The 23,183-nt window shown below is 44.2% G+C and overlaps 1 protein-coding gene across 1 annotated transcript in view; it reads right to left on the bottom strand.

Moving 5' to 3' along the window:
- The window catches only part of NSMAF (neutral sphingomyelinase activation associated factor), a 624,890-nt gene that overhangs the window by 181,244 nt on the left and 420,463 nt on the right, over positions 1 to 23,183 (bottom strand). Inside the window, exons 17-18 of the mRNA XM_085605566.1 lie at positions 22,705 to 22,756; positions 22,489 to 22,609 (exon numbers count right to left, since the gene is read on the bottom strand). Coding sequence (XP_085461692.1) covers positions 22,489 to 22,609; positions 22,705 to 22,756 — 173 coding nt within the window. The remainder of the gene's footprint in view (positions 1 to 22,488; positions 22,610 to 22,704; positions 22,757 to 23,183) is intronic.

Raw genomic sequence — 23,183 nt, 5'->3', positions numbered from 1 at the left:
TCTGAGATAACCTGCCGTTTGGCCAGTTTCCCCGGATCAGGAGAAACTGTTCCCTCAAGGAAGATTTTTTCAAAGAATCTGACGATTTGATCAACCACCCTTTGGAAAGAGGTTACCCGAGGAGACTGGTCAAAAGAGCTAGGAAGAGAGCATGGTACACTGACAGAGATACCCTACTGACTCCCAAGCTACGTACTACAACCCTAGACAGAATGATATGTGTTACTACCTATTGTACCAGAAGCAATGACATCAAAAGGATAATTAATGGACATTGGGGATTGATCTCAGACACTATAGAAATACAAGAACCACCCATGCATGCTTTTAAAAAAGCTAAAAATATCAAGGACCAAGTTGTCCGTTCATTACTAGACATGCCATCCAAGCCGACCTTCCAAACAATGTGGAATCTACCAGAAATAGTGGGTCACTACAAGTGCACAAAATGTAAGGTGTGCTCAATGTGCATGGAAACCAAAACCTTTTAATTTAAAGATCATACCATCAATCTGCAGGCACATACTAATTGCAACACCGCAATCGTAATCTATGCCATTCTGTGCCCCTGCAACCCACTATATGTGGGTCAAACCCGACAAAATGTGAAGTCAAATCCTACAGCACTGTAGCACGATTAGGTGCAAGACAGCGGGAGCACCACTTGTGGAACATTTCTCTACCAACAAGACTCCAGAATCTATCAAATGGCTAGTGCTAGAGAAGGTATCTCTTGGCCAACGAGTAGGTGACTTATGCTCTATCCTTAACATCAGGGAATGTAAGTGGATGCACCATCTGGACAAAGTGATGAATGTTCTTAACGAGCAAGATGCCACCTATGCCCAAATGGCGGGTCTACATGCAGAATAAAGCTGATTACCTTGACCTTTAGACTAATACATACAGGATCGACACTAGTCTTTAGATACCAATCCAACAGATCATATAGATGCCATTTTATGTATCAGGGAAACATTCAAAACACGATGTTACTCCAGCTTTCCCCTCTCTAGGGCTAATCCTTTAGAAATAAGCATCTTTCTCAAGGTATATACAATGACTAACTGCACCTCTCGGTCTCCCAATTCGATTCATTGTAATCCTCAATGTTGAATATGTAACGCATTATATCCAAATACAATCAGATGTGGTAGAGTGCTCACCATGTATGCCTATCATGCACATACACGCTCCCTACCAATGATCATATATATTCTGTTTGCCGGCTTCGTTTTAATAATGCTTGTAATAACGTTTGTTGAACAGCGAATACGTTACTAGACGTTACTCGACAGTTGTGCAAATTGAATATAAACAGTTCTGTGTAAAGGTTGATACAACTTAATCACTACGGATATTTCAATGCGGTATGGGATAGTACCCATCATGTATGCTTACGGTACACAAAATGTGTTCCCAACTAATGATCATTTTACAATGTGTGCTTTTGTAAATAAGGCATGTATAACATTTGTCGAAAAGCCAATAGCATAGTAACATTTATAGAAAGTGAACACTACTACTTGGATCTAAAGGTCAATATACCCTATTCACTACAGACATTTTCCACCACGCCTTAGAACTATAAATGCTCGAGATCATTAACTCTGCCGTTAATAAACACGCCAATTCGTGACACACCTATGCAGGGCCGGTTCATGCCTTTTACCGCCATGGAAACGAGTGGCTCCGTCCCAGCACCCAAATACACGCCCCCCCTCCTTCCTATTGGCCAGACGTGAGGCGAGCCCCCAGGAACCATCAAGCGTCTGCACCTCGCGGTGCACGCACGCCGTGGTTTCTGCCTACATCTAGCGTGAGCACACTGAGCTGGCTCATTGTTCGAGCTACCCAGCCACGTTGAGGAGGTAAGCGCTTAGCTGAGATTTGCCATGTCTTTGCGTAATCAACACCGTGCTAAACCCCTTCTTAATGTAGAGACTGGCACACGTTATTCGGTGGTTCATTTGCATATAATGGATTTTAACATCACTACGTTTGACACATCATGTCCGCTTTTAAACATTCTGTCAGATGCTATCCACAACGGGAACTCTTTAAGGTAAATGTTCCCATTTGTAAAACGCGTCTTCGGCGTTCATTGTCCCGTTTAGTAAGGGACTTTTTTTATCACCACTCCGAGTCTTTTTAACATCACTTAGATCTTCCACAACGATCGATATGCCCTGTTGAGCACTGCTTACACTAACCATTTTGCCAGATGCTACCCACATTTGGAAACGCGGGTTTGGTAGTTTACCCGCGTTAATCGTCTCACGTAGAAGACTGTTTAACACCGTTTTGAGCTCATCAACATCACTTGGATTTTCCGATGTGGCAGAATATACGAGTGCCTTTTTCTTTTTGATTCCCACTTACTAACTGACCAGTGCGTAGTTGACATTTCTGCACAATGCAATGGCCCTTATGACGCCCTTCTCCCTTCTTCCTTCAGACCCTGATCTGGATTCACTCCATCTTTTGCACCGGGAGAATGACTACCCCGTTTGCAAGATAAGCGACAGAAGTGAGTGTGCTACCCTTCTGTCTCTCCTATGTATGCGGAAATCTTCCGCCCCAACATGTACTTCAATTAAAACAACATGTCTCCCTTTAGATTTTTAGGAGCCTCTTGAGAGCCCATTAAGGATCATACATTGCCCGTCCTTCCATACACAAGTAAGTGTAATATGTCTCACCTACCTGACTTTTCACCACTTCCACTATATCATTGCACTGGACCAATATTAATTATTCTTAGGTGCTCCCCCCAAGAATTTGTCCTGATGAAGACCCAGACGTGAGTACACCACTCACCCTCCATTTTGCTGGGGTCGAAACGTAGACCGTTTTACCCAACACCCACGAGCTCAAAGAATGGAATAAATCATTTGAAAACGTACCTATGAGCAATGTGTGTATAGGAACTAACAGACCTTTAATAGGCTGGAAAGGTCATTTTGTATATAATTTGAATTGTGTATTTGTCACAACACCTTTACCCTGTCCCTCACTCGCCAATCCACTACCATTGCCCCATCTTCCTTTCTTCTCACACTGAGAGCACTTTATGTACTACCAATGTTTTGGAACTAATACATTGAGACCCATTAATGCTTTGATTGACAATCACATTTAATGCTGGTGTTACCTATCAAAATTAAATTTCTGTTTTTGAATTTGCTTTTGAATCTATAGTGGTGAATTGTTTTCTGTTTTGTAATTCTTATGAGAAATAGAACTACCGCGACCATTCTTTTCAACGTACTGTGTCAGAAATGTGGGCGTGTGAAAGTGAAGGACCCTTGAATGGCGCTGTCTGCTGGTGTGAGTGTTGTAATGTGATGGGCCCGCGGCTGGTGGTGTGAATGGTTGTGTATGTGTCACACACATATGAAAGGTGTATGAATGACCTGTAAAGAGGTTGGTGCCTTGTTGTGGCTTTACAGCTCACGAACTGCGAATCAATGGTTCAGTTTCTCGTCCTTTCAATTATTAACAGTGCATTTCATTTTTGTGAAATCAATTTCTAATACAATTGTATATACTGAACCATCACTCACCCTTGTGCCAAATCCAACCAGTATGTGTGTGTGCTTGAGGATTAGATGGCTGTGCAGTAATATTTGTCTTTTTTGTCTTTCTGAAGCAGGGTGTACCTGGTCCCTTTTTGTGAATGTTGTAATGTGTTGGTTTCGTGCCTGGTGGTGTGAATGGTCTTGTGTGTATCACGTATAAAAGGTGTGTGAATGGCCTGTAAAGCGGTTGGTGCCTTGCCGTGGCTTTACAGCTCACGAGTTGCGAGTCACTGGTTCAGTTTTTTGTCCATTTAATTATTGACAGTGCATTTCATTTTTGTGAGATCTCTTGTTAATAAAATTTTATATACTGAACCACCACTCGCCCTCGTGCCGAATCCAACCAGTATGTGTGTGTGTTTGAGGAATAGATGGCTGTGCAGGAATCTTTGTCTTTTTAGTCTCTCTGCCAAGGTGTACATTCCATCTAAGAATAACCTAACAACTCTAGATATTGTCGTAAACCCATGGGAGTACATGGTGATGTCTCTCTTGTGAATCCCAACAAGTTATTTTATCCACAATGTCCTGCAAACCTCAAAATGTCTCACATTTTCCTTGCAATATTGTGCCCAAATGTTCACGCTGCAGAAATAAACAACTAATCATCTCAAAACAACCTGGTTTTGCAAGGGGGGTCACCTGGGTTTTTGGCCTAGAGCTCGGCGGCCACCTAGGGAAACCTACCAAACCCACACATTTCTGAAAACTAGACACCCGGGGACTTCGAGGGAGGTATGGCTTGCGTAGATCCCCCAACGTTTCTTTACCCAGAATCCCCTGCAAACCTCAATTTTAGCTGAAAAAAATCACTTTTTTCACACATTTTTGTGTGGGAAAGTTGTGGCATCACTGGGCTCACATACATTTCCTACTACCCAGCGTTTCCCCAGGTCTCCCGATAGAAATGGTGCCTCACTTGTGTGGGTGGCCCAAGTACCCGTGACAGGCAAGGGCCAAAAACGTAGTGAGGCAACATCAAAATTTCCTATCCAAAAATGTTTTGGGCTCTTCCCTGTCGCGGGTACTTGGGCCTCCCACACGAGTGAGGCACCATTTTTATCGGGAGACCCGGGGGAACGCTGGGTGGTAGGAAATTTGTGTCAGCCCGGTGATGCCACAACTTTTCCACACAAAAATGTGTGAAAAAAGTGATATTTTCAGCTAAAATTGAGGTTTGCAGGGGATTCTGGGTAAGGAATCGTTGGTGGATCCGCGCAACCCATAACTCCCTGGAAGCCCCCCGGGTGTCTAGTTTTCAGAAATGTGTGCGTTTGGTAGGTTTCCCTAGATGGCTGCCGAGCACGGGGCCAAAAACCCAGGTGACCTCCCCCCCCCTTGCAAAACAAGGTCCTTTTTTGATAGGCAATTATGATGTCGCCTCACTATGTTTTGTGCCCTTGCCTGTCGCGGGTACTTGGGCCTCCCACACAAGTGAGGCAACATTTTTATCAGGAGACCCGGGGGAGCGCTGGGTGGTAGGACATTTGTGTCAGCCTGGTGATGCCACAACTTTCCCACACAAAAATGTGTGAAAAAAGGGATTTTTTCAGCTAAATTTGAGACTTGCAGGGGATTCTGGGTAAGGAAATGTTGGGGAATCCACGCAAGCCATACGCCCCTGGAATCCCCTGGGTGTCTAGTTTTCAGAAATGTGTGGGTTTGGTAGGTTTCCCTAGGTGCCGGGACAGCTAGGGCTCAAAAACTACAGCTAGGCACTTTACCAAAAAAGGGTAATTTTTCACTGTGAAATTGAGGTGTGTCCATGTTGCGTTTTGCACCGTTTCCTGTTGCAGGCACTAGGCCTACCCACGCAAGTGAGGTACCATTTTTCTCGGAAGACTTTGGGGAACGCAGGGTGTGTGGAAATTTGTGGATCCACGCAAATTCAAGAACTTTACACCACAAATATGAGGAAAATGTGGTTTTTTGGACAAACTTTTAGGTTTGCAAGGGATTCTAGGTAACATAACCTGGTTAGAGGCAGTCAAGTCACCCCATCCTGGATTCCCCCGGGTGTCTAGTTTTAAAAAATGTATATGTTTGCTATGTTTCCCTATGTGCCGGCAGTGCTAAAAAACTACAGCTAGGCACTTTGCAAAAAAAGTGGAATTTTTCTTTGTGAAAATGTGATGAGTTCACGTTGGGTTTTGAGCCATTTCCTGTCGTGGACACTATGCCTACCCACACAAGTGATGTACCATTTTTATCGGGAGACTTAGGGTAATCCAGATTTGTAAAGCAACTGTTATTACCTACTGACTTCCGATGCATTTCGCCTTCCAGACATTGTGTAAAAAAGAAGTCATTTAAAAAAATAACCGATAATTCTCATGCTAGTATGAGTGTTCTCTATTTCGGAAATGTGCAAATATCTACTGTTTCTAAACTCTATATTTTGTTCCCATTTCAGAAATACGTGGGTGTCTTTCATACCGATTTTTCCATGTATACGTTTTGCCACAATAATTGCTATATACCCGGTACATAAAAAAAAGCCATTGCAAATTGCTGCTCAGTTTTTGACTCTGGGTTCGTCGGGTTCTTGGTGAACCTACAAGTCCTATATATCCCCACAACCAGTAATGTCCAGCGGATGTAATGGTATATTGCTTTCAAAGAGCTGTCATATTAGAAGAAATAACAGGTGAAAACGTTGACACAAAAGGCTGTTTTTCAATTTTTCCTAAATTTAACTGTTAGTTTCTATAAAGAAACCTTGATGGATCTACACAAATGACCCCTTGCTGAATTCAGAATTTTGTCCACTTTTCTAAAATGTATAGCTTTCCAGGATCCATTATTGCTTTCATACCCATTTCAACCATTAACTGGAAGGAGGTTGAAAGCACAAAAAAATAGCAAAAATAGGCTATGTCCCAGAAAAATGCCAAAACTGTGTAAAAAATGTTGGTTTTCTGACAAAAGTCTGTCATACCCTAAAAGCTGGGAAAATGGTGATTTCAGCCGCACAAACTCTTTTTTTTATATAATTTGCAGGGAAAAGCCCAGACGCTTTCATTTGCAGCCCTTTTTTCCCATTTTTCCCCAAATAACCAAAATGTAGCTGTATTTTGGCTAATTTCTGGGACCCCTCCAGGGGAATCTACAAACCCTGGGTACCTTTACAATCCCCATGGTGTTGAAAGAAAAGGACGCAAATTTGGCGTGGATACCTTATGTTGTCAAAGAGTTACAGGGGTCTTAGCGCGCACTATCCCAAATAGCCAAAAAAAAGGCTTAGCACGGGGGGGAAAAGGCCTAGCAGCTAAGTGGTTAAGGAGCAGCAGCACTCCCTCCATCTCCCCCAATACATGTTAGCCGATTTGGCCACAATGAAGTTTTAGAACTCTGCTCTGACATGGCTCTGTCCCATTCTATTATGAAGACCAACACAGCCAGTATACACTTTCGCCACGCGTGCTGAACTTTTCATTCATTTTCTTAAGTGTAAGACGCAGAGGTGTGTTTCACTAAATGGTTTAAGTGTTCAAATGAGAGAATACAGAACGAGTTCCCAAATCTAGCATAGCGTATTTAGCTGTTTCAAGTCCTGTGCATTTTTGATATTGTGCGTAATGCATTTTGTACACGTGTTTATTAATCTTCAAGTGTTGAGTTTGCTGTACATGATAACAAAACGGGATGGTATCAAGATTCAAATTATTTTGGCCCATTGTCTCTTCTCCTATTCACACTGTCAAACAGAGAACTCTTTACAGTCTGTTGTCAATTGTTTTCTCACCAGTTGTATTCTGTGCTGGTCGAGGTTTCACAGATAGAAACGTTGTTGGGTATTGCCTAGTTAGGAAGCAAAGGCAATGTTGTATGTTGGGAACATTATTTTAAGGACTAGATGGTGCCAATTGGGTTAAGAAACGTTCACGATTCCCGTTTACAATGCACTTGTGAGTAAATTTATAAATTTGCATTTCGACTTAATAGGCTTTTCAGTCTATAAATGAAGTACAGGTTTGAAGCAGTGGCTTTTGTTGTGATCGGCTTTGCCTCTTTCGCCCGCTTCCTAAACTCGGTTAAATAGCTGATGGTGATCACCTACCTACATTTCTATGTCTTTTTGCTTTTGTTGGTGCCAGTCTTGTCCATGGCTCGTTGGTTGCCAAGCTGTTTGGACTGTATAATGTTTCTGTGCCGCTGACTATGTATGCCTTAACACAGGTGATCTTATGACGGGACAAACATGCGGCCGTTTACACGTGTCCTAGATTAAGGTACATGTCTGGAAAGTTGCACAAGTTTAGTTTAGTTTATTTCATTTATAGAGAGCTTGGTAACACCAAACGGTGTGTCCCCGCGCTGAGACATAGGAGAGGGAGAGCTGCTAAAGTTTGGAAAAGCACTTGCTAGACATCTATGAGATTTCCATACTGCTGAACAGCCAGGTCTTTAGAGGTTTACGAAAAATGTTCTCACATGTCTCTGTTCTTAGGGCTATAAGCAGAGTGTTCCACGTTTTAGCCGCCAGGTACCTGAAAGAACGGGCTCCCAGTCTGGCTTTGTATATCCTTGGTACCTTCACCAGGGCTTTCCCTAAGGACCGCAGAGTCCGACCAGGAGTGTATTCCGTTAGGAGAGGATGAAGATATTTGGGGCCGCATTTCTTGAGGATGCGATGGCCATAGCACATTGCCTTAAAAGTGACCCTCTTTTCCACTGGCAGCCAGTGCAATTCTTTCAGGGCCTTCTCCGTGTTTGCTCTTCTGGGTAGGCCAAGCACCAGTCGAGCTGCAGCGTTTTGTACCCGCTGTAATTTGGCTAGTCCTCTCTTAGTGGCTCCGAGATACAGGACATTGCCATAGTCCAGTTGCGAAGTTATGACCGCATGGACAATTGTTTTCCTGGCATTAGAGGGTAGAAGATCGAGGATCTTTCACAGGATTTTTATAGCTCCATAGCATTTGCCCACTACCTTCTGAATCTGGTTGTCGAAGTTCAGCTCAGAGTCGAAATATATTCCTAAATTTTTTACTTCAGTTTTTGGGGTGGGCAGTTGGCCTAAGGACTCGGGCCACCACGCAGATGACCATATGGTTGGCGATCTGCCCACCACCATTACCTCTGTTTTATTTCCATTCAGTTTGAGGCAGTGGTTGGACATCCAGTTCACGACCTCTGATAAGCATTTTGAAAAAAGGTGGCTTCTTGCTCCTCGTTTTGTGATAGCAGAACAATTAGCTGCGTATCATCAGCGTATGAAACAATTGATACATTATGTTGTTCCACACACTCTGCTAGAGGACCTACATATAGATTAAAAAGAGTAGGACTCAGTATTGAGCCCTGTGGGACCCCCTGTGTAAGAGGCATACTCTTGGATAAGTAGGGTTGTTGAGCCACTCTAAAACTTCGGCCAGAGAGGAAGAACACCATCCAGCTCAGGACTTTTCTCCTAATGCCACATGTTTCAAGTCTTTGTAGGAGTAGCTCATGTGATACAGTGTCGAATGCCGCACTAAGATCAAGTAGGATTCCGTTGAGTGAGCGCTTCTAAAACCTGACTGCGAAGGGTGCAGTAGGTCATTTCTATTTATGTGATCGACTAGTTGTTTGTTGGTTATTTTCTCAGCAATTTTTGCTACAAAAGGCAGTAGAGAAATCAGGCGTAGGTTTTCTAATACCGTGTCCTTGATTTGTGGCTTCTTTTTCAGATGTTTAACAATAGCCTGCTTCCACTTAGCGGGGACCAGACCTTCTTGGAAGGAGCGAGATATCTCTAAAATGTATGGCATAATAGGGTAAGCTCCCTCCATTATTATCTCTGGTCTTGCAGCACCAACGGTGGAGCCAGATTTTATTACTTTAGCTATGTCTGTAAGTACGTTGTCAGGGGCAACTAGCAAACCGCTCAATTCATTCAGTTTATTCCTCAATATTCTCATTCCTCCCGAAAAAAAGCAGCATACTTGGGGAACAGCTTGTATTATGAAGTAAAGAAATCCGCCTGCTACGTGGTATTCAAGTTAATGCCCAGCACTGTTCCCTTGTAAATTGTGTCCCGACTCCCTAGCTGGAAAACCTGGCTTTGAGATTTAGTACAGAAGTGTCAGCCCTGCACTGAATATTTATCGCAATGCAATAGGTCTTGCATTTACGCAAGTTTGAGCTATTGACATTGCAAATAACAATTCCTGAGAAGCTATGCATTCTACAAGCCCTAGAAAAATAAAAATCTAACTGCCTTCCACTGGCTTCATATGTTGGTATTAGATAGACTTTACCGAGCAACAGATGGGGGTGTAGCTGAAGCCTGAAGCACTGTCCATTATTTAAATTTTAACCAATTAACATTTATCTTGTTCTAGCCTTAACTCTATAGGTTTGTCTTCGCCCCAGCCCAAAGTCCTGTGCAACTCTAAATTAAAGGCTCTTATTTTTAACAAATGGTAAGCCATGGCTCATCACAAAATTGGATAAAGACTGCAACTCTAGCTGTCTGGTTTAAATAACATGCATGCAGTTTGTCTTGTGTCCACCACAGTCTATGACGGAAATGAGTTCAAATGACTTGTGATTATGGCTAATAAAGTGACTCCCAATTAGATGACCCCTTCAAACTTGTACAAACAAATAAAATAGTTTCCCTATGAAGTTTAGAAAAAAAGAGAAAGACGACTTGTCACAATATCTGAAAGAAACATCAGCAGTCACACAGGACAAAAATCACTCAAAAAGAACAGGTGACTACCCATTGTTACTTGGGAAGACTCTGTGGTGATGGAAATCAATGGTTCTAGAATATGAAGATTATCTCAACTAACTGCATTCCAGATAGCACTTTTCCATTGCTCTCAAAATAAATAAATCGGGGGGTGTGGCTTGGCGCCGATGAAGATGGCGGCCAAAAAGAAGTGCTCCGCCAGAGTCATGACAGAAGCCCCTAATATCCTGCCATCCTCCGTATTAAACAAGTCTAAAGTGTCTATGGTGACTGCGGAACCCCCGCGGCATCAGAGGGTGGGTCTCCCGAGCGCACTGGTCTTCGCTTTCCACCCTTTCTCCGGCGACGTGCGCGGAGACTGAGCGCTGGACGACGTGGCTTAAACAAGTCCGCCATCATCGGCGGCATCCGACCTGCACTGACTTTCGGCGGCGGAGCTGCGGAGGAGGCTGGCGGCCCTCGTGTGAGTGGGACGTGCTCTGCTCCTGCCGGCGTTTGCCGTCTCTGCCTCCCGCCTGGGCCCGACTCGAGGAAACGGGCCGGAAGCCCTACGGACACCACTGCCTCATACCAGGGGGAAGGATTTGACTTTCCCACCCCCCATATACACTGCTGTTGAAACCTGCTGGAGGAGCTGCCTAATTGCCGCCCGCGGCACTGTCCTTCGCCTCGGGCCCGGGACTGGGGGCCATCTTCTGCAGCACACTTTGTCCCCGCTGGTGGCACCTGCCTAGTGCCTGTGGCTTGGACTTCCTCCCCCGCTCCCCTCCTGAGACTTGCCCCACTCCTTTTGAGCTGCGACTTGGTGAGCAAAGTACTGACATCCGAGCTGGTGCTCCCCCGCGCTGAGTGGTGGGGGCGGTGCATGGCCTCTCTGCCTTCGCCGGTACAGTGCCTCACTCCAGGGCCTTATTGACCTAGCTACTGCCGCACCCTAAGGTGGATACACTCGTCCCTCCGCTGGATGACATATCCTTCTGCTTGGCGGTGACCGGTGCCACTCCAGCACTGCGCCTTTTTGCTTATGGACAGAACCCTGTACGCTGCAGCAGAAGAGGCTCCCTCAAAAGCCTGCCACCCAGCGCCTAATGGACACACACTCTCAGTGAGGATTGGTGGGCCTCCATCCCAGCACAGTGTTCACCGGGCGAAGTCGAGCACATGCAGGGAGCGATCCGGAAGCTTTGAATGTGCAACATACACCCTGCACGTGCTAAAATCGGCGCCATCTGTCAGTTTGCGAACCTCCCACTGGACTGACTCTCCTGATACCGCTGTTCTATAATCATACTCCTGGTGCTGCGACTCCCAAACCACACCATAAACTGTGCATCCCCCATTGGTCCACCCCACACGCCGAGCCATTGTTACCCCAGAGTAAAGCCAGCAGTCAAGTGCTCGATCTACCTCCTATTTGCGACCGCTTGACCGACTATCGCAATGAAGCCTAAGGGAGGTCCACCCGTACAAGCTAACAAGTTGGATAAATATGCAGTTCCCAAGCAACTCACACAGAAGGATGGGCCTGCGAGGGGGAACAACCTTTACAACGCAACTTTTACAACGCACTACCATTACAACGCATTTTTTACAACGCATAATCCATTACAACGCATGACATTACAACGCATGACACTACAACGCATTTTTAAAAACTACCTTTACAACGCATTCCATTACAACGCATACTACCATTACAACGCATACCATTACAACGCATAATATTACACTATACTATCCAACAATTACCCTACTGATGCACCCCCTGGAGTTAGAATAGTAATTGTTACCCCTATACTATCCAACACTTACCCTACTGATGCACCCCCTGGAGTTAGAATAGTAATTTTTACCCCTATACTATCCAACACTTACCCTACTGATGCACCCCCTGGAGTTAGAATAGTAATTTTTACCCCTATACTATCCAACACTTACCCTACTGATGCACCCCCTGGAGGTAGAATAGTAATTTTTACCCCTATACTATCCAACACTTACCCTACTGATGCACCCCCTGGAGTTAGAATAGTAATTTTTACCCCTATACTATCCAACACTTACCCTACTGATGCACCCCCTGGAGTTAGAATAGTAATTTTTACCCCTATACTATCCAACACTTACCCTACTGATGCACCCCCTGGAGTTAGAATAGTAATTTTTACCCCTATACTATCCAACACTTACCCTACTGATGCACCCCCTGGAGTTAGAATAGTAATTTTTACCCCTATACTATCCAACACTTACCCTACTGTTGCACCCCCTGGAGTTAGAATAGTAATTTTTACCCCTATACTATCCAACACTTACCCTACTGTTGCACCCCCTGGAGTTAGAATAGTAATTTTTACCCCTACACTATCCAACACTTACCCTACTGTTGCACCCCCTGGAGTTAGAATAGTAATTTTTACCCCTATACTATCTAATACTTACCTTAAATGTAATTTAATATTATGCGTTGTAATGGTATGCGTTGTAAAGGTAGTATGCGTTGTAATGGTAATGCGTTGTAAAGGTATTTTTTAAAAATGCGTTGTAGTGTCATGCGTTGTAATGTCATGCGTTGTAAAAAATGCGTTGTAAGTGCATGCGTTGTAAAAGTGTGCGTTGTAACGTCATACATCCGCCTGCGAGTGGCACTGCTGACTCTGAACCTCTACTGAGCTCCATAACGTCAGCGATTCAAATACTGGGAAACAATCTTGAGACAAAGATTGACAAAATCTCCATTGAAATGAACCTCCTTAGGGCTGATATGAATAAAACAACAGAACGTGTTACACAGACTGAACTAAATGTCTCAGAACTCCAGACCATAACCCGAACACTGGAGGAAAGGGTACAATGGTTGGCTCACCAACAGCGTCAGGTGGCTCTCAAGATAGAGGACCAGGAAGGGCATGCCTGCCGCAACAACATCCGTGTGGTCGGGGTTCCGGAAGGGGCGGAGGGGCAGAGTGTAGACCTCTTCCTAGAGGACCTTATATTAAACCAACTCAAACCTAAACCCCTCTCTACCATCTTCACCGTGGAACGATCACATAGGGCCCCCATCCCTGACCAAAACCGGGGCCAGTCCCCAGGACAATCGTTGCAAAAATCCTTAACTACAGGGATCGGGACGCAATACTACAGGCAGCCCGCCTCCATGGAGATCTCAAGTATGAAGGCGCAACTATCCAGTTCTTTCAAGACTTTACCCTCAAGGTTCAACAAGAACGCCGCTCCTTCGATGGAGTGAAACGAGCTCTCCGAGACAGGGGCATCAAATACATGATGTTCTTTCCTGCGAAGCTTAAAATTATGTTAAACGGCAAAACATGGTTATTCACAACCTGATCGGATGTACAATCATGGCTGCAAGGAGGGGACGCAAATATGACGAGGCCTACAAATACTGGTAACTGGTGGAATTTCCGCGAGAGTCCGCCCAGCTCTCACGACGGCAAAGCAGATTCGGATACAAGGAACCTAAGGTCCTGGAGATCCCGGTCCATGAGCCCAGCTTTATCTGCAACTGGCGGAGAATGATCTACCCTTGAATAGCGACGATAATTGAACTGAGACTCTCCACTTCGTTTTGTAATGTGTACGACTTGTTTTTCATAGAGGGTTGCGGACACTAAGTGTGCGGGACACTGTGCTACTAGCGATGCGTAACAAGGCCTCCTTCCTCAGTGGGGCTAGAGTTGGGCTCTGGTGGGCCTGCAGCGGAGCTACTCCACCCCCCTGTAGTAGTTTCAGTTCGTTGGGACGACAGGCGCTTTGCTAGTTGGGGATGTGGGTAGTTTTGAGCTTCCACAGCAGGGAGGCAGGGAGGGAAGGGATGTTCTGGGGAGTTTATCTTCTATTGTTTCACCTCTCCCTATTGTTGTGGATCTGGGAATGGGACTTGATGGGGGGAGGGGGGGGGTTGTTACTGTACAAATGTTGATTTTGGTTGCGAGTACATCAATGGTCAGTCTAGCTATTTACGCAGAGGAACGCTTATTTTATTATTGGCACAAAGGGTACCCAATGGGACAAAAGTATTAACATCCTTAGGTGGAACGTTAATGGGCTTAGGGATAAAATCAAACTAAGTGTTGTCCTGCAATGCATTAATCGCCATGCCCCAGATGTCGTGCTGCTACAAGAAACACACCTGGTGGGCACCTCCTGCAAAGCACTTCATAGGTGGGGCTACAAACTATTAGCTAAGGCAGGCTTCACTACTAGCTCACGGGGAGTAGGCATCCTAGTGAAGAACTCCTTCCCTCTGGCCGTTCAATCAACCTGGTCTGATGACCGAGGTAGATACATCGGGGTCCCGGGCTTCTGGGAGGGTTAAACGCTCACACTACTGTCAGTTTACATACCACCAGGCCTACAAAATACCACTTTCAAAGATTTAGGCTCTCCTCTCTCTTCCGGAAGGTCTTTTGGTGGTTGGGGGTGGACTTTAACTCAGTTGTCTCGGGTACACTGGATAGATACCCACCGCGGGTACTTGGGTCTTCCCACAAGTGGCTGCCTGATTTTCTAGATACATTGGGGCTTGTGGATGGATGGAGAACATACCACCTGGGAAACATCCAATATACCTTCCACTCCGGAGCCCATCATAGACTTTCCTGCATTGACTATGTCCTGACCCCAGTCTCACAGGCTGCATACATCCGTGAAGTTAAACACCTAGCCAGAGGTATCTCGGACCACTCTCCCATATGGGTTCAGATGGTACTTGGCCAGGCACGTGTGGGATGCATCGCCCCCATTAACCCATGGCATCTCTGAAACCCTAAAATCCGGAAAGCACTGTCAACAGCTATCGACTCATACTTCCATGAAAATGACGGAACAGTAGATTCTTCTCAGACACTTTGGGAAGCCTTCAAATCTGCGATCCGGGGTCAAGCGCTATCACTCATATTTGGCGCCAAAAAAGAGAGACAGAAAGAGATTGTTGACCTGGAGTTGGAACTTGGTAGGCTAGAAACCGACTTAGAGGAAGAGGTCACACAGGCAAAACTTCACACACTACATCTCAAACAAGATGAATATAAAGCTCTAGTGACAGACAGGGCCAAATGCTTCGGGAGGGAAAAACTAGGAAAAATATACAAGAAAGGGAAACTGATCGCTTGGCTTGACAGGAAGGAGCTGGCAGAACGACTGGTGCCCGAACTCATAGGTGCTGATGCAAAATCCATTACGGACCCTCATGCTATTGCGAACCAATTTGCCACCCACTACCAGAAGGTCCATAGTTCCAGTTCATCTCACACAGAGGAAGAAGTGCAGGACCTGCTGCAAGACATCAGACTTCCCACCCTGTCCATAGATGACCGCCACTTCCTAGACACTTCCTAGACAGTGCCTTAACTAAGGATGAAATTGCACAGGCCATTAGAGCTCTGCGCTCCGGGAAAGCCCTGGGCCCAAATGGTCTGCCCATCGAGCTCTACAAACTTAAACCAGACAAATTAGCACTGTATCTAAAATGCATGTTCGATGAGAGTAAATAGTTGGGAATACTACTGCAAGACCAGAGGATAGCCACATTAGTCACCATCCGTAAAGAGTATCGACCCAAAACAGATTGTGCCTCATACAGGTCAATCTCCCTTCTAAATGCTGAACCTAAAATCCTGGCCAGACTCCTGGCAAACCGCCTGATCAAGGTGATTGGGGGACTAGTCCATCCTGATCAGTCAGGTTTTATGCCGCACCGCAACACTGTGTTGAACCTGCGCAGACTACATGGTGTTCTGGGTAGAGTAGCCACTATCCGCGAGAATGCCCTTGCGATGTCACTAGACGCCACCATGGCGTTTGACACCATTGAGTGGCCTTACCGGTTTGCTGTACTCGCAAAACTAGTCTTTGGCTCCGTGGTCAACAACAAGAAATCAGCCCCATTCCTACTGAGCCGGGGCACTCGGCAGGGGTGCCCCATCTCTCCCCTCCTCTTTGCCCTTGCCATTGAACCATTGGCGGCATGGGTTCGTCAAGACCCAATGATTAGAGGCCTGCGCTGGTCCCCTGGGTGGGAGGACCGTATCTCCCTTTATGCCGATGACATCCTTTTATACCTTGCCTCTCCGAGGAAATTGTTAGTGGGTGTCTTCGATATTATAGCAATATTTGGTAGATATTCCGGATTCTCCATCAATTGGAAAAAATCCCTCATTTATGTCCTAGTGGGAGACCCTCCTGTTACGCCAGGTAATTGCCTGATTCCAGTTAATACAGTGGGCTTTAAATATCTGGGTATTTATATTACATTGGATCCCAAGCTCCGCTATGCCCAAAACCTACTCCCGCCTTTGGAAAGGCTTAAGCGCGACATAGCCAATTGTAAAACCCTCCCACTGTCACGGTTAGGCAAAGTGGCCCTTTTCAAGATGATGTCACTGCCCCGCTTCCTTTACGTTTTACAGAACACCATGGACCCAGTCCCAGCGGGATATTTTAGGGAGGTCGAGAGCCTGCAGAGAGACCTGCTGTGGGACGGGAAGCCTTGTATCACTTTGACTAAACTCACACTTAACTGGTATGACGGGGGGGATCAGCCTCCCAGATATTAAGAAATATTATTGGGCAGCACACCTCTTAGCCATTAATCAGGGCACCTTCGGTCAACTTGATGACCCTGGCTATGCCATGGACAGATGGACTCTCCGGGGTGGGAACTTCAATCGGGCAATATACTACAAGCCTAAACGATACCCCCTTACAGGTCCAACTAACCACTCTGTCCACATTTGGCACACGGTTAACAAAAACCTGGGCTGGGAGCAGAGACTTACACTGGCAACCCCCCTATGGGACTCAGAGCAACTATGCAGCTTATGGCAATCAAAGGGATTTGACAAGTGGGATCTTATCGGTATCTCATTGATTAAAGATATGTGGGACAAGGGCAAAATGAATTCCTTTACCTCTCTGCAGCAGCAGTATGAGTTGGCTAACTCATAACGTTTCAGATATATGCAAATTCATCATGCCCTTAAAGCCCAATTACCTGCCGGCTCCTCCCCGTCGGCACCTTCCCCGTTAGAAGACAGATTGCTGGACGGATACTTACCCGACAAGGCCATATCAATAACCTATAAAAAACTGAATAAATAATATGACAGACCCACTCGGACCATTACGTGAGAAATGGGTGCGAGATGGCCTTGAATTAGACGGTGAGGATTGGCAGGAGGCTGTGTCCTCGCCTAGAATTGTGGCCATTGCAGCGAGGCTTAGGCTAGTCCAACTTAAAATCCTGCACAGAGTCTACATCACAGGGCCTACTCTGGTCCGGATGGGTAGATCCGACTCGAGTGATTGTTGGAGGGGGTGTGGGTGGGAAGGGTCATTTCTTCACATGATATGGGAATGTGAATATATCCAAACTTACTAGTGCAAGATCCACAAAGTACTGAGTGTGGTGCTTTCAGTTGTCCTTTACCCTGAAGCAAGGCGATGCCACTTAAATATTTGGGAGCCCACTGACCTAAATGTTTGCCATACGCATTGGGCCACGCTTGGACTTATGTTGGCAAAAAGGAATATAGCACAAAAGTGGGGGGCGCCGCAAGCACCAGAAGTAAATGCCTGGAAAGAGGATCTAGACTGGTGCATGTACAGAGAAAAGACAGTCTTCACGGCTCCTGGTTGCCCCAAAAAATGGTCCAGGATGTGGGACACCTGGAACGCTTATAGAGGTCATATCTGTACCCCCCAGATTGCAATTGACCCAGACTATCCCCCAACCCCATAATCTGTACTTATTGCGCACCTATACTATTTGTTACTCATCACTACCACTGCTGAATGTAATGTACTTGCTTCCTCTGTAATGTCTTTTATATCTTGATGACTGTTCAATAAAAAGAAGTAAAAAAAAAATAATCAAAACAGACTGATTCCAGTGATTAATTAGAATATGTTAGATATGGTACAATCTGATCTGAGAAAAGAGCACCACCTGAATGTAGAATGCCATAAGCCACAGACGCTTCTGAATTCCAACTGTTGGGCTATTGGAAAAGAAAGTGAAATGCTGGGGATCCCTGTCCAAGCTTTCCATTATGTGATGCTGTTCTAGGGTTTAACGGAGGATGGCTGCTCAAAGAAAAACATTCAAACGTGATATTGTACCCAAGTTCACAGTCTGCAGGACCAACCGGTCCAATATTCACCCTTTCCTAAAAATATATACATTTAACTGCCTCCCAATGGCTTTATATGTTGTGAGAGGGTTATCAGAGGTAAGCTATCAGCAGCATGCAGATCATCTAGAGCAAACTATAACCGACATTATCTGTCTGACAGGCACCTGGCGTACTGATCACAGCCATCCTGTAATTGATAAACTCGCACCTAATGAGTGCACAATCTGTTTTTCTAATCTTCGTAAGCATGGTGTATCTTGGTACAATGTGTGGCCATATATTACACTTCAAGTTGAATTTTGCAATTCCTATCCCACCCTTGATTATCTTGCCAACTCTTTTAAGCTAAATGAAACTTTTACTACATTCAATTATTGCCCTCCAAGCACTTCTACTGCCAAACTGCCTATACTAATAGTGGAAATCAGCCAATGTGCAATTAGAGTTTTTTTAAATTGTTTATGAGACTTGAATCTATGCTCCCACAGAAGCGTCTCACCAATTAAAAAAAGTATGATTTATAACCTTCTGCAAGCCAGTCAACAACCTACACCTACGGCTGGCCATATACTGGATCCTATATTCAGTGATCCTGTTCCACTAGCATGAAGAGATCATTTTGCTATATTATTCCATATTCCTAACCCGAGCTGCCAAAATTGAAACCTCAAACCAAGTTCCATTGCAGAAGAAGCAGAAACAGCAGTACTCCTGGACCAACAGCCATTCAGACTTCTCATGATTTTAATACTAGTAATAAGTTGCTTTTTAATGCCACTTGATGAACAGTAAAATTATACGGCTAAACCCAAACATCAAAAAGCCGTGGTTCACTCCCAATCTTATTAGGTTGAAACTACAAGCACGCAAACTCAGACGTAAATGGCATACTTTATATCAGCCTAATTTAAATGTTTGTTATACTCGTTTTTATAAAACCTACAAGGAACAGATCAAAACAGTGTCCGATCGAATTGCCAGGGTTCCTAATAAGCCAAAAAGAACTTTGTAGGTATATAAATAAGTTTCAATAACCTCTTGCTGGTAAAACATCAGTTTTACTACTTTTTTCAACAATCTTGAATATCTTCATGGATTCTGGCATTATACCAGCTTCATGGAAAACAGCAGCTGTCAAACTGCTTTTCCAAAAACCTAAGCAATTACAGGCCTATTTCACTACTCCCATTTTGAGATAACATCCTGGAGAAACTTGTGTTTGCTCAATTACAAAATCATGTTGTTAGTAATAACACCCTGGGCTGGTGCAGAACGCTGCTGCTCGGCTCATCTCATTTAGCCAAATATTCTCATATTTCTCAGCTTAAACAGTTTCCCTGGCAGCCCATTAAAAGCAGGGTTGTTTTCAAAGCCAAGGTGATCCTACACAAAGCTAATTATCAAAGGTACCCTAACTGATCTAAGAAGCTTAAACACCATGTCCCTAATGAAACCTTTTATTCAATGCAAACAGTGATGAATGTTTGTTGCAAGAAGCTATATAGTCACCTATGGGGAAAGAGCATTTTCAATCACTGCCACAAAGATGTAGAACTCCATTTCTTGTAGCCTACAAGAGTAACCACATTTCTTACAGTTTAGGAGACTTCTGAAGATATTCTGCCCCCAAAGGTATTGCTGCAATCATGCTATCACAGCACCACAATGCTTCAGCGAATGAGAGCTTTCTACATAATTGACAATAGAGTATTTACCATTTACTCTGGCTTTTGCACCTGCCAAGCTTTCTCGACTAATTCTCCGCACATTTGAAGCATCAATTTAAAGTATTGCTCAGTATTAAAGGTTAAATATGTATTAGCAGTACTGATAGGTCTCGTCTTTGGTACCTGTCGGCTTTACCAATGGTTTTTAGAGATGCACTATGTGGCTACTGCAGGAGCGTAATTTTGTAGGCACACATTCCACGCTTGCATGCACCTTCAAAATTACAAAGGTGCATTTACTTTCTTTGTATAAATGGAGTAGGATCGGTAAAAAAAAAAAAAAAAAAACTTTTGCACAAAATGTTAAGTGGATAGGGAAGCAACACGGAGGGCAGCAGAAGCAACAAGGAGGGAGAAGTACACGACAGGGGTAGAGAGAGAGCAATGTCAGGCATGGCAGCAGCACACAGGCGAGAAAACAAAGCAGGGGAGAAGCATACAAGGTCAAGCGTCACACATAATGGATGCAGAGGGAGAAGCCCACAGGCAAGAGAGAGAGCAATACGGAGCTCTGATGAGGGGGGATGATATAGAAAGCAAGAAAAGACAAACCCCCGCATGGAGTGCCTTAACAAAAGAAAAAAGACCTGCCCAAAAAGTAAACAGTGGAACAGCTCGAGTAATGAGGCTATGGTCCAAGGGAGGAGCAAACATGAGACTAGGAAGGAAAGTCCACACAAATAAAAAGCAAGCACATGAGTGACAGTGAAGCTAAATAATGGTAAGCAATGGGCAGGCTCTGCAAAATGACAATAGGACTTTTTGCAAGCAAACAGTTTGTGCTGCCTGGTAGGAGACACCAGAAAATGGCAAGAAGCCCTAAAATTCTAGCTATCTGTCTGGAATTCTTAAACCTTTTTAATGCATGTTCTACTTGCTCAACACCCCATTTCTCTGCAATTAGATGCTTGTACAAGATTTTAAACTGCATGCCAGGGAATAAATCTCTTATGAAGCCATGTGTAATGCCACACGGTTGAGGAGCAATCAAGAGAGCACAACTCACACAGACTTAAAAGCTTGGATATCTGGGTTTAAAAAAACTACTAGCTCGCATATTGCTGCCATCTGGATAGAAGGCAAAAAGTGAATATTCTACAGCCATAAAACACATACGGATGTTGTATCAAGTTAAAAATGTCATTTCTGGATCTTAAATACAGAGATCTCAATCCCCATGGCATCATTTATCCTGAACCTGGTCTTGTGGCAAGTTTGTAAATGTACTAGCCCTCCCCTTGGAGCTGGTTGTTTGAATTACTAAGGAGTCAGCTACCAGATAATTAGTTCAGTAAACACTTCACTCACAATTGTTGCTTCTTACTCCAAGGACCGAGCATGCAACAAAGCAGAACTGTCCAATGCACTCGTTGCCACAGACTCCACTCTGTGGAACAGATATGGCAGTGGACCCTGAAGCCAATTGCTTTCCCATTTCAGTCAACAAAGAAAAGATCCCTCTTATGAAAGAGTCAAGATATCAACGAAATTATTACAGTTAGAGAAGACTTGAAGTGCAGCAGCCATTTAGGGCACCAAAAACACCAGAGGTGCTCCTTTCTCTCTGCACTAGATGTTGGGCTAGGAACCTATTCCATTAGACATTAACCCGACTCCTCCAGGACCAGTGCCAGTTCCACAGTGACATAAAGGAATTAATAACTTATTTTCCTCTATTCCCAAAGAAATAATGGTTCCTTCAAAATTGGGATTCACAAACGGATCTGATAGTAGTCCTGGTTCCCCAAGCAGAAAAAACAAGCTTGTTCCACACTCCAGAAAGCTCTTTGGCTGATTGGTCAAACTAGCTCTATGAGCTGGAGCAACATGATCACACCGGGCTAAACAAAATATCTTGGATTGTCATAACAGCCAAACATCAAATAGAGCAGCTAAAAGTGTTGGTTTAAAACATCATTTTCATGTACCTGTTACAACTCCTAAACTCTGAGGGCCTAATGCGCTTAATGTAGAAACAGATAAAAAGTACATATTAAAAATCCAATTAAACTGAGCTTATGTAAGAATTGGAAACAGCAATCATTGTAAACATGGACCAAGTCCCACTACCTGGGTGCAGAAAGGAGAACAATAAGATTTTTAATGGGTGCAGTCCCAGTACGACACCTGGGACTTAAGAGGAACTAACCACTGCCATAGCTGTGTTAACATTGTTTCCGAGGGTCTGCAGCTGGGACATTTTTTTTTTTTTTTTTTTTTAAAGAGTCTGCAAAAGGAGCAGTATCCATTAGAATAAGACTGTTCTGTTACTGGAGTCTTCAAATGTTTCCATACAGAGACAGATAATCATATCAGACACTTAAAAATATTCGTGTCCTGTTTACCTGTTGCCCATGGAGGAAGTTGTACATCATCAACCAGCTCGCCTCCCTGCTTTTTGCCCAAGTCCAGCTTCAAAGTGTTCACCAAAAAGCCTACATCGTGGCCATAGAACTCAGGAATCAGCTAGTTGTAAAGAAAACAAAAACGACAAGAACAGCTGAAAGAAGAACACTGCTACATCTAATTTCATTTTGACGTTGACTCTAGAGAGAACCTACCTCCTTGAAGTCAGTGGCACCCTCCAAGCAGTTCCTCCAGGTTTCTGAAATACTGAAGAACAATGTGAATCAGTACAATTGTGTTTAAATGTATTCACTTTAAATTAGCAGATAAACTATTAACAGTTCTATTGCCAGCAAAAACAACTTTAAAAATGTTATTAAACATTATTTACATTTGCTAATAAATGCCACACAACTCCATGACGGTCTATTACGTTTCTTAATGAAGAGTCGAATTAAGAAAGTTCATGGTCCGAGATAATTTTAGGAAATATTGCTTTCTCCATAAATGCGGCTACAGGTTCTTCATTCGAACTGAATGTATATTGTATATACATGAACTTTCCAGTAGATGCCTTGCATATGGTGCCTTTAAGCCTCAGATGAGATGCCTGATTCACACTGCCATTTGCTCTTGTAAATTCCACCTAAAAATGTAAAAGTTTCGATTTATGAGTGAAAGGATTCGTAGAAGG

The sequence above is a fragment of the Triturus cristatus genome, chromosome 5_1, assembly GCF_964204655.1.
Source record: "Triturus cristatus chromosome 5_1, aTriCri1.1, whole genome shotgun sequence".
Lineage (NCBI taxonomy): Eukaryota > Metazoa > Chordata > Amphibia > Caudata > Salamandridae > Triturus > Triturus cristatus.
Note: the sequence above shows the minus strand (reverse complement) of the source record. Positions and strands in the feature narration are given on the sequence as shown.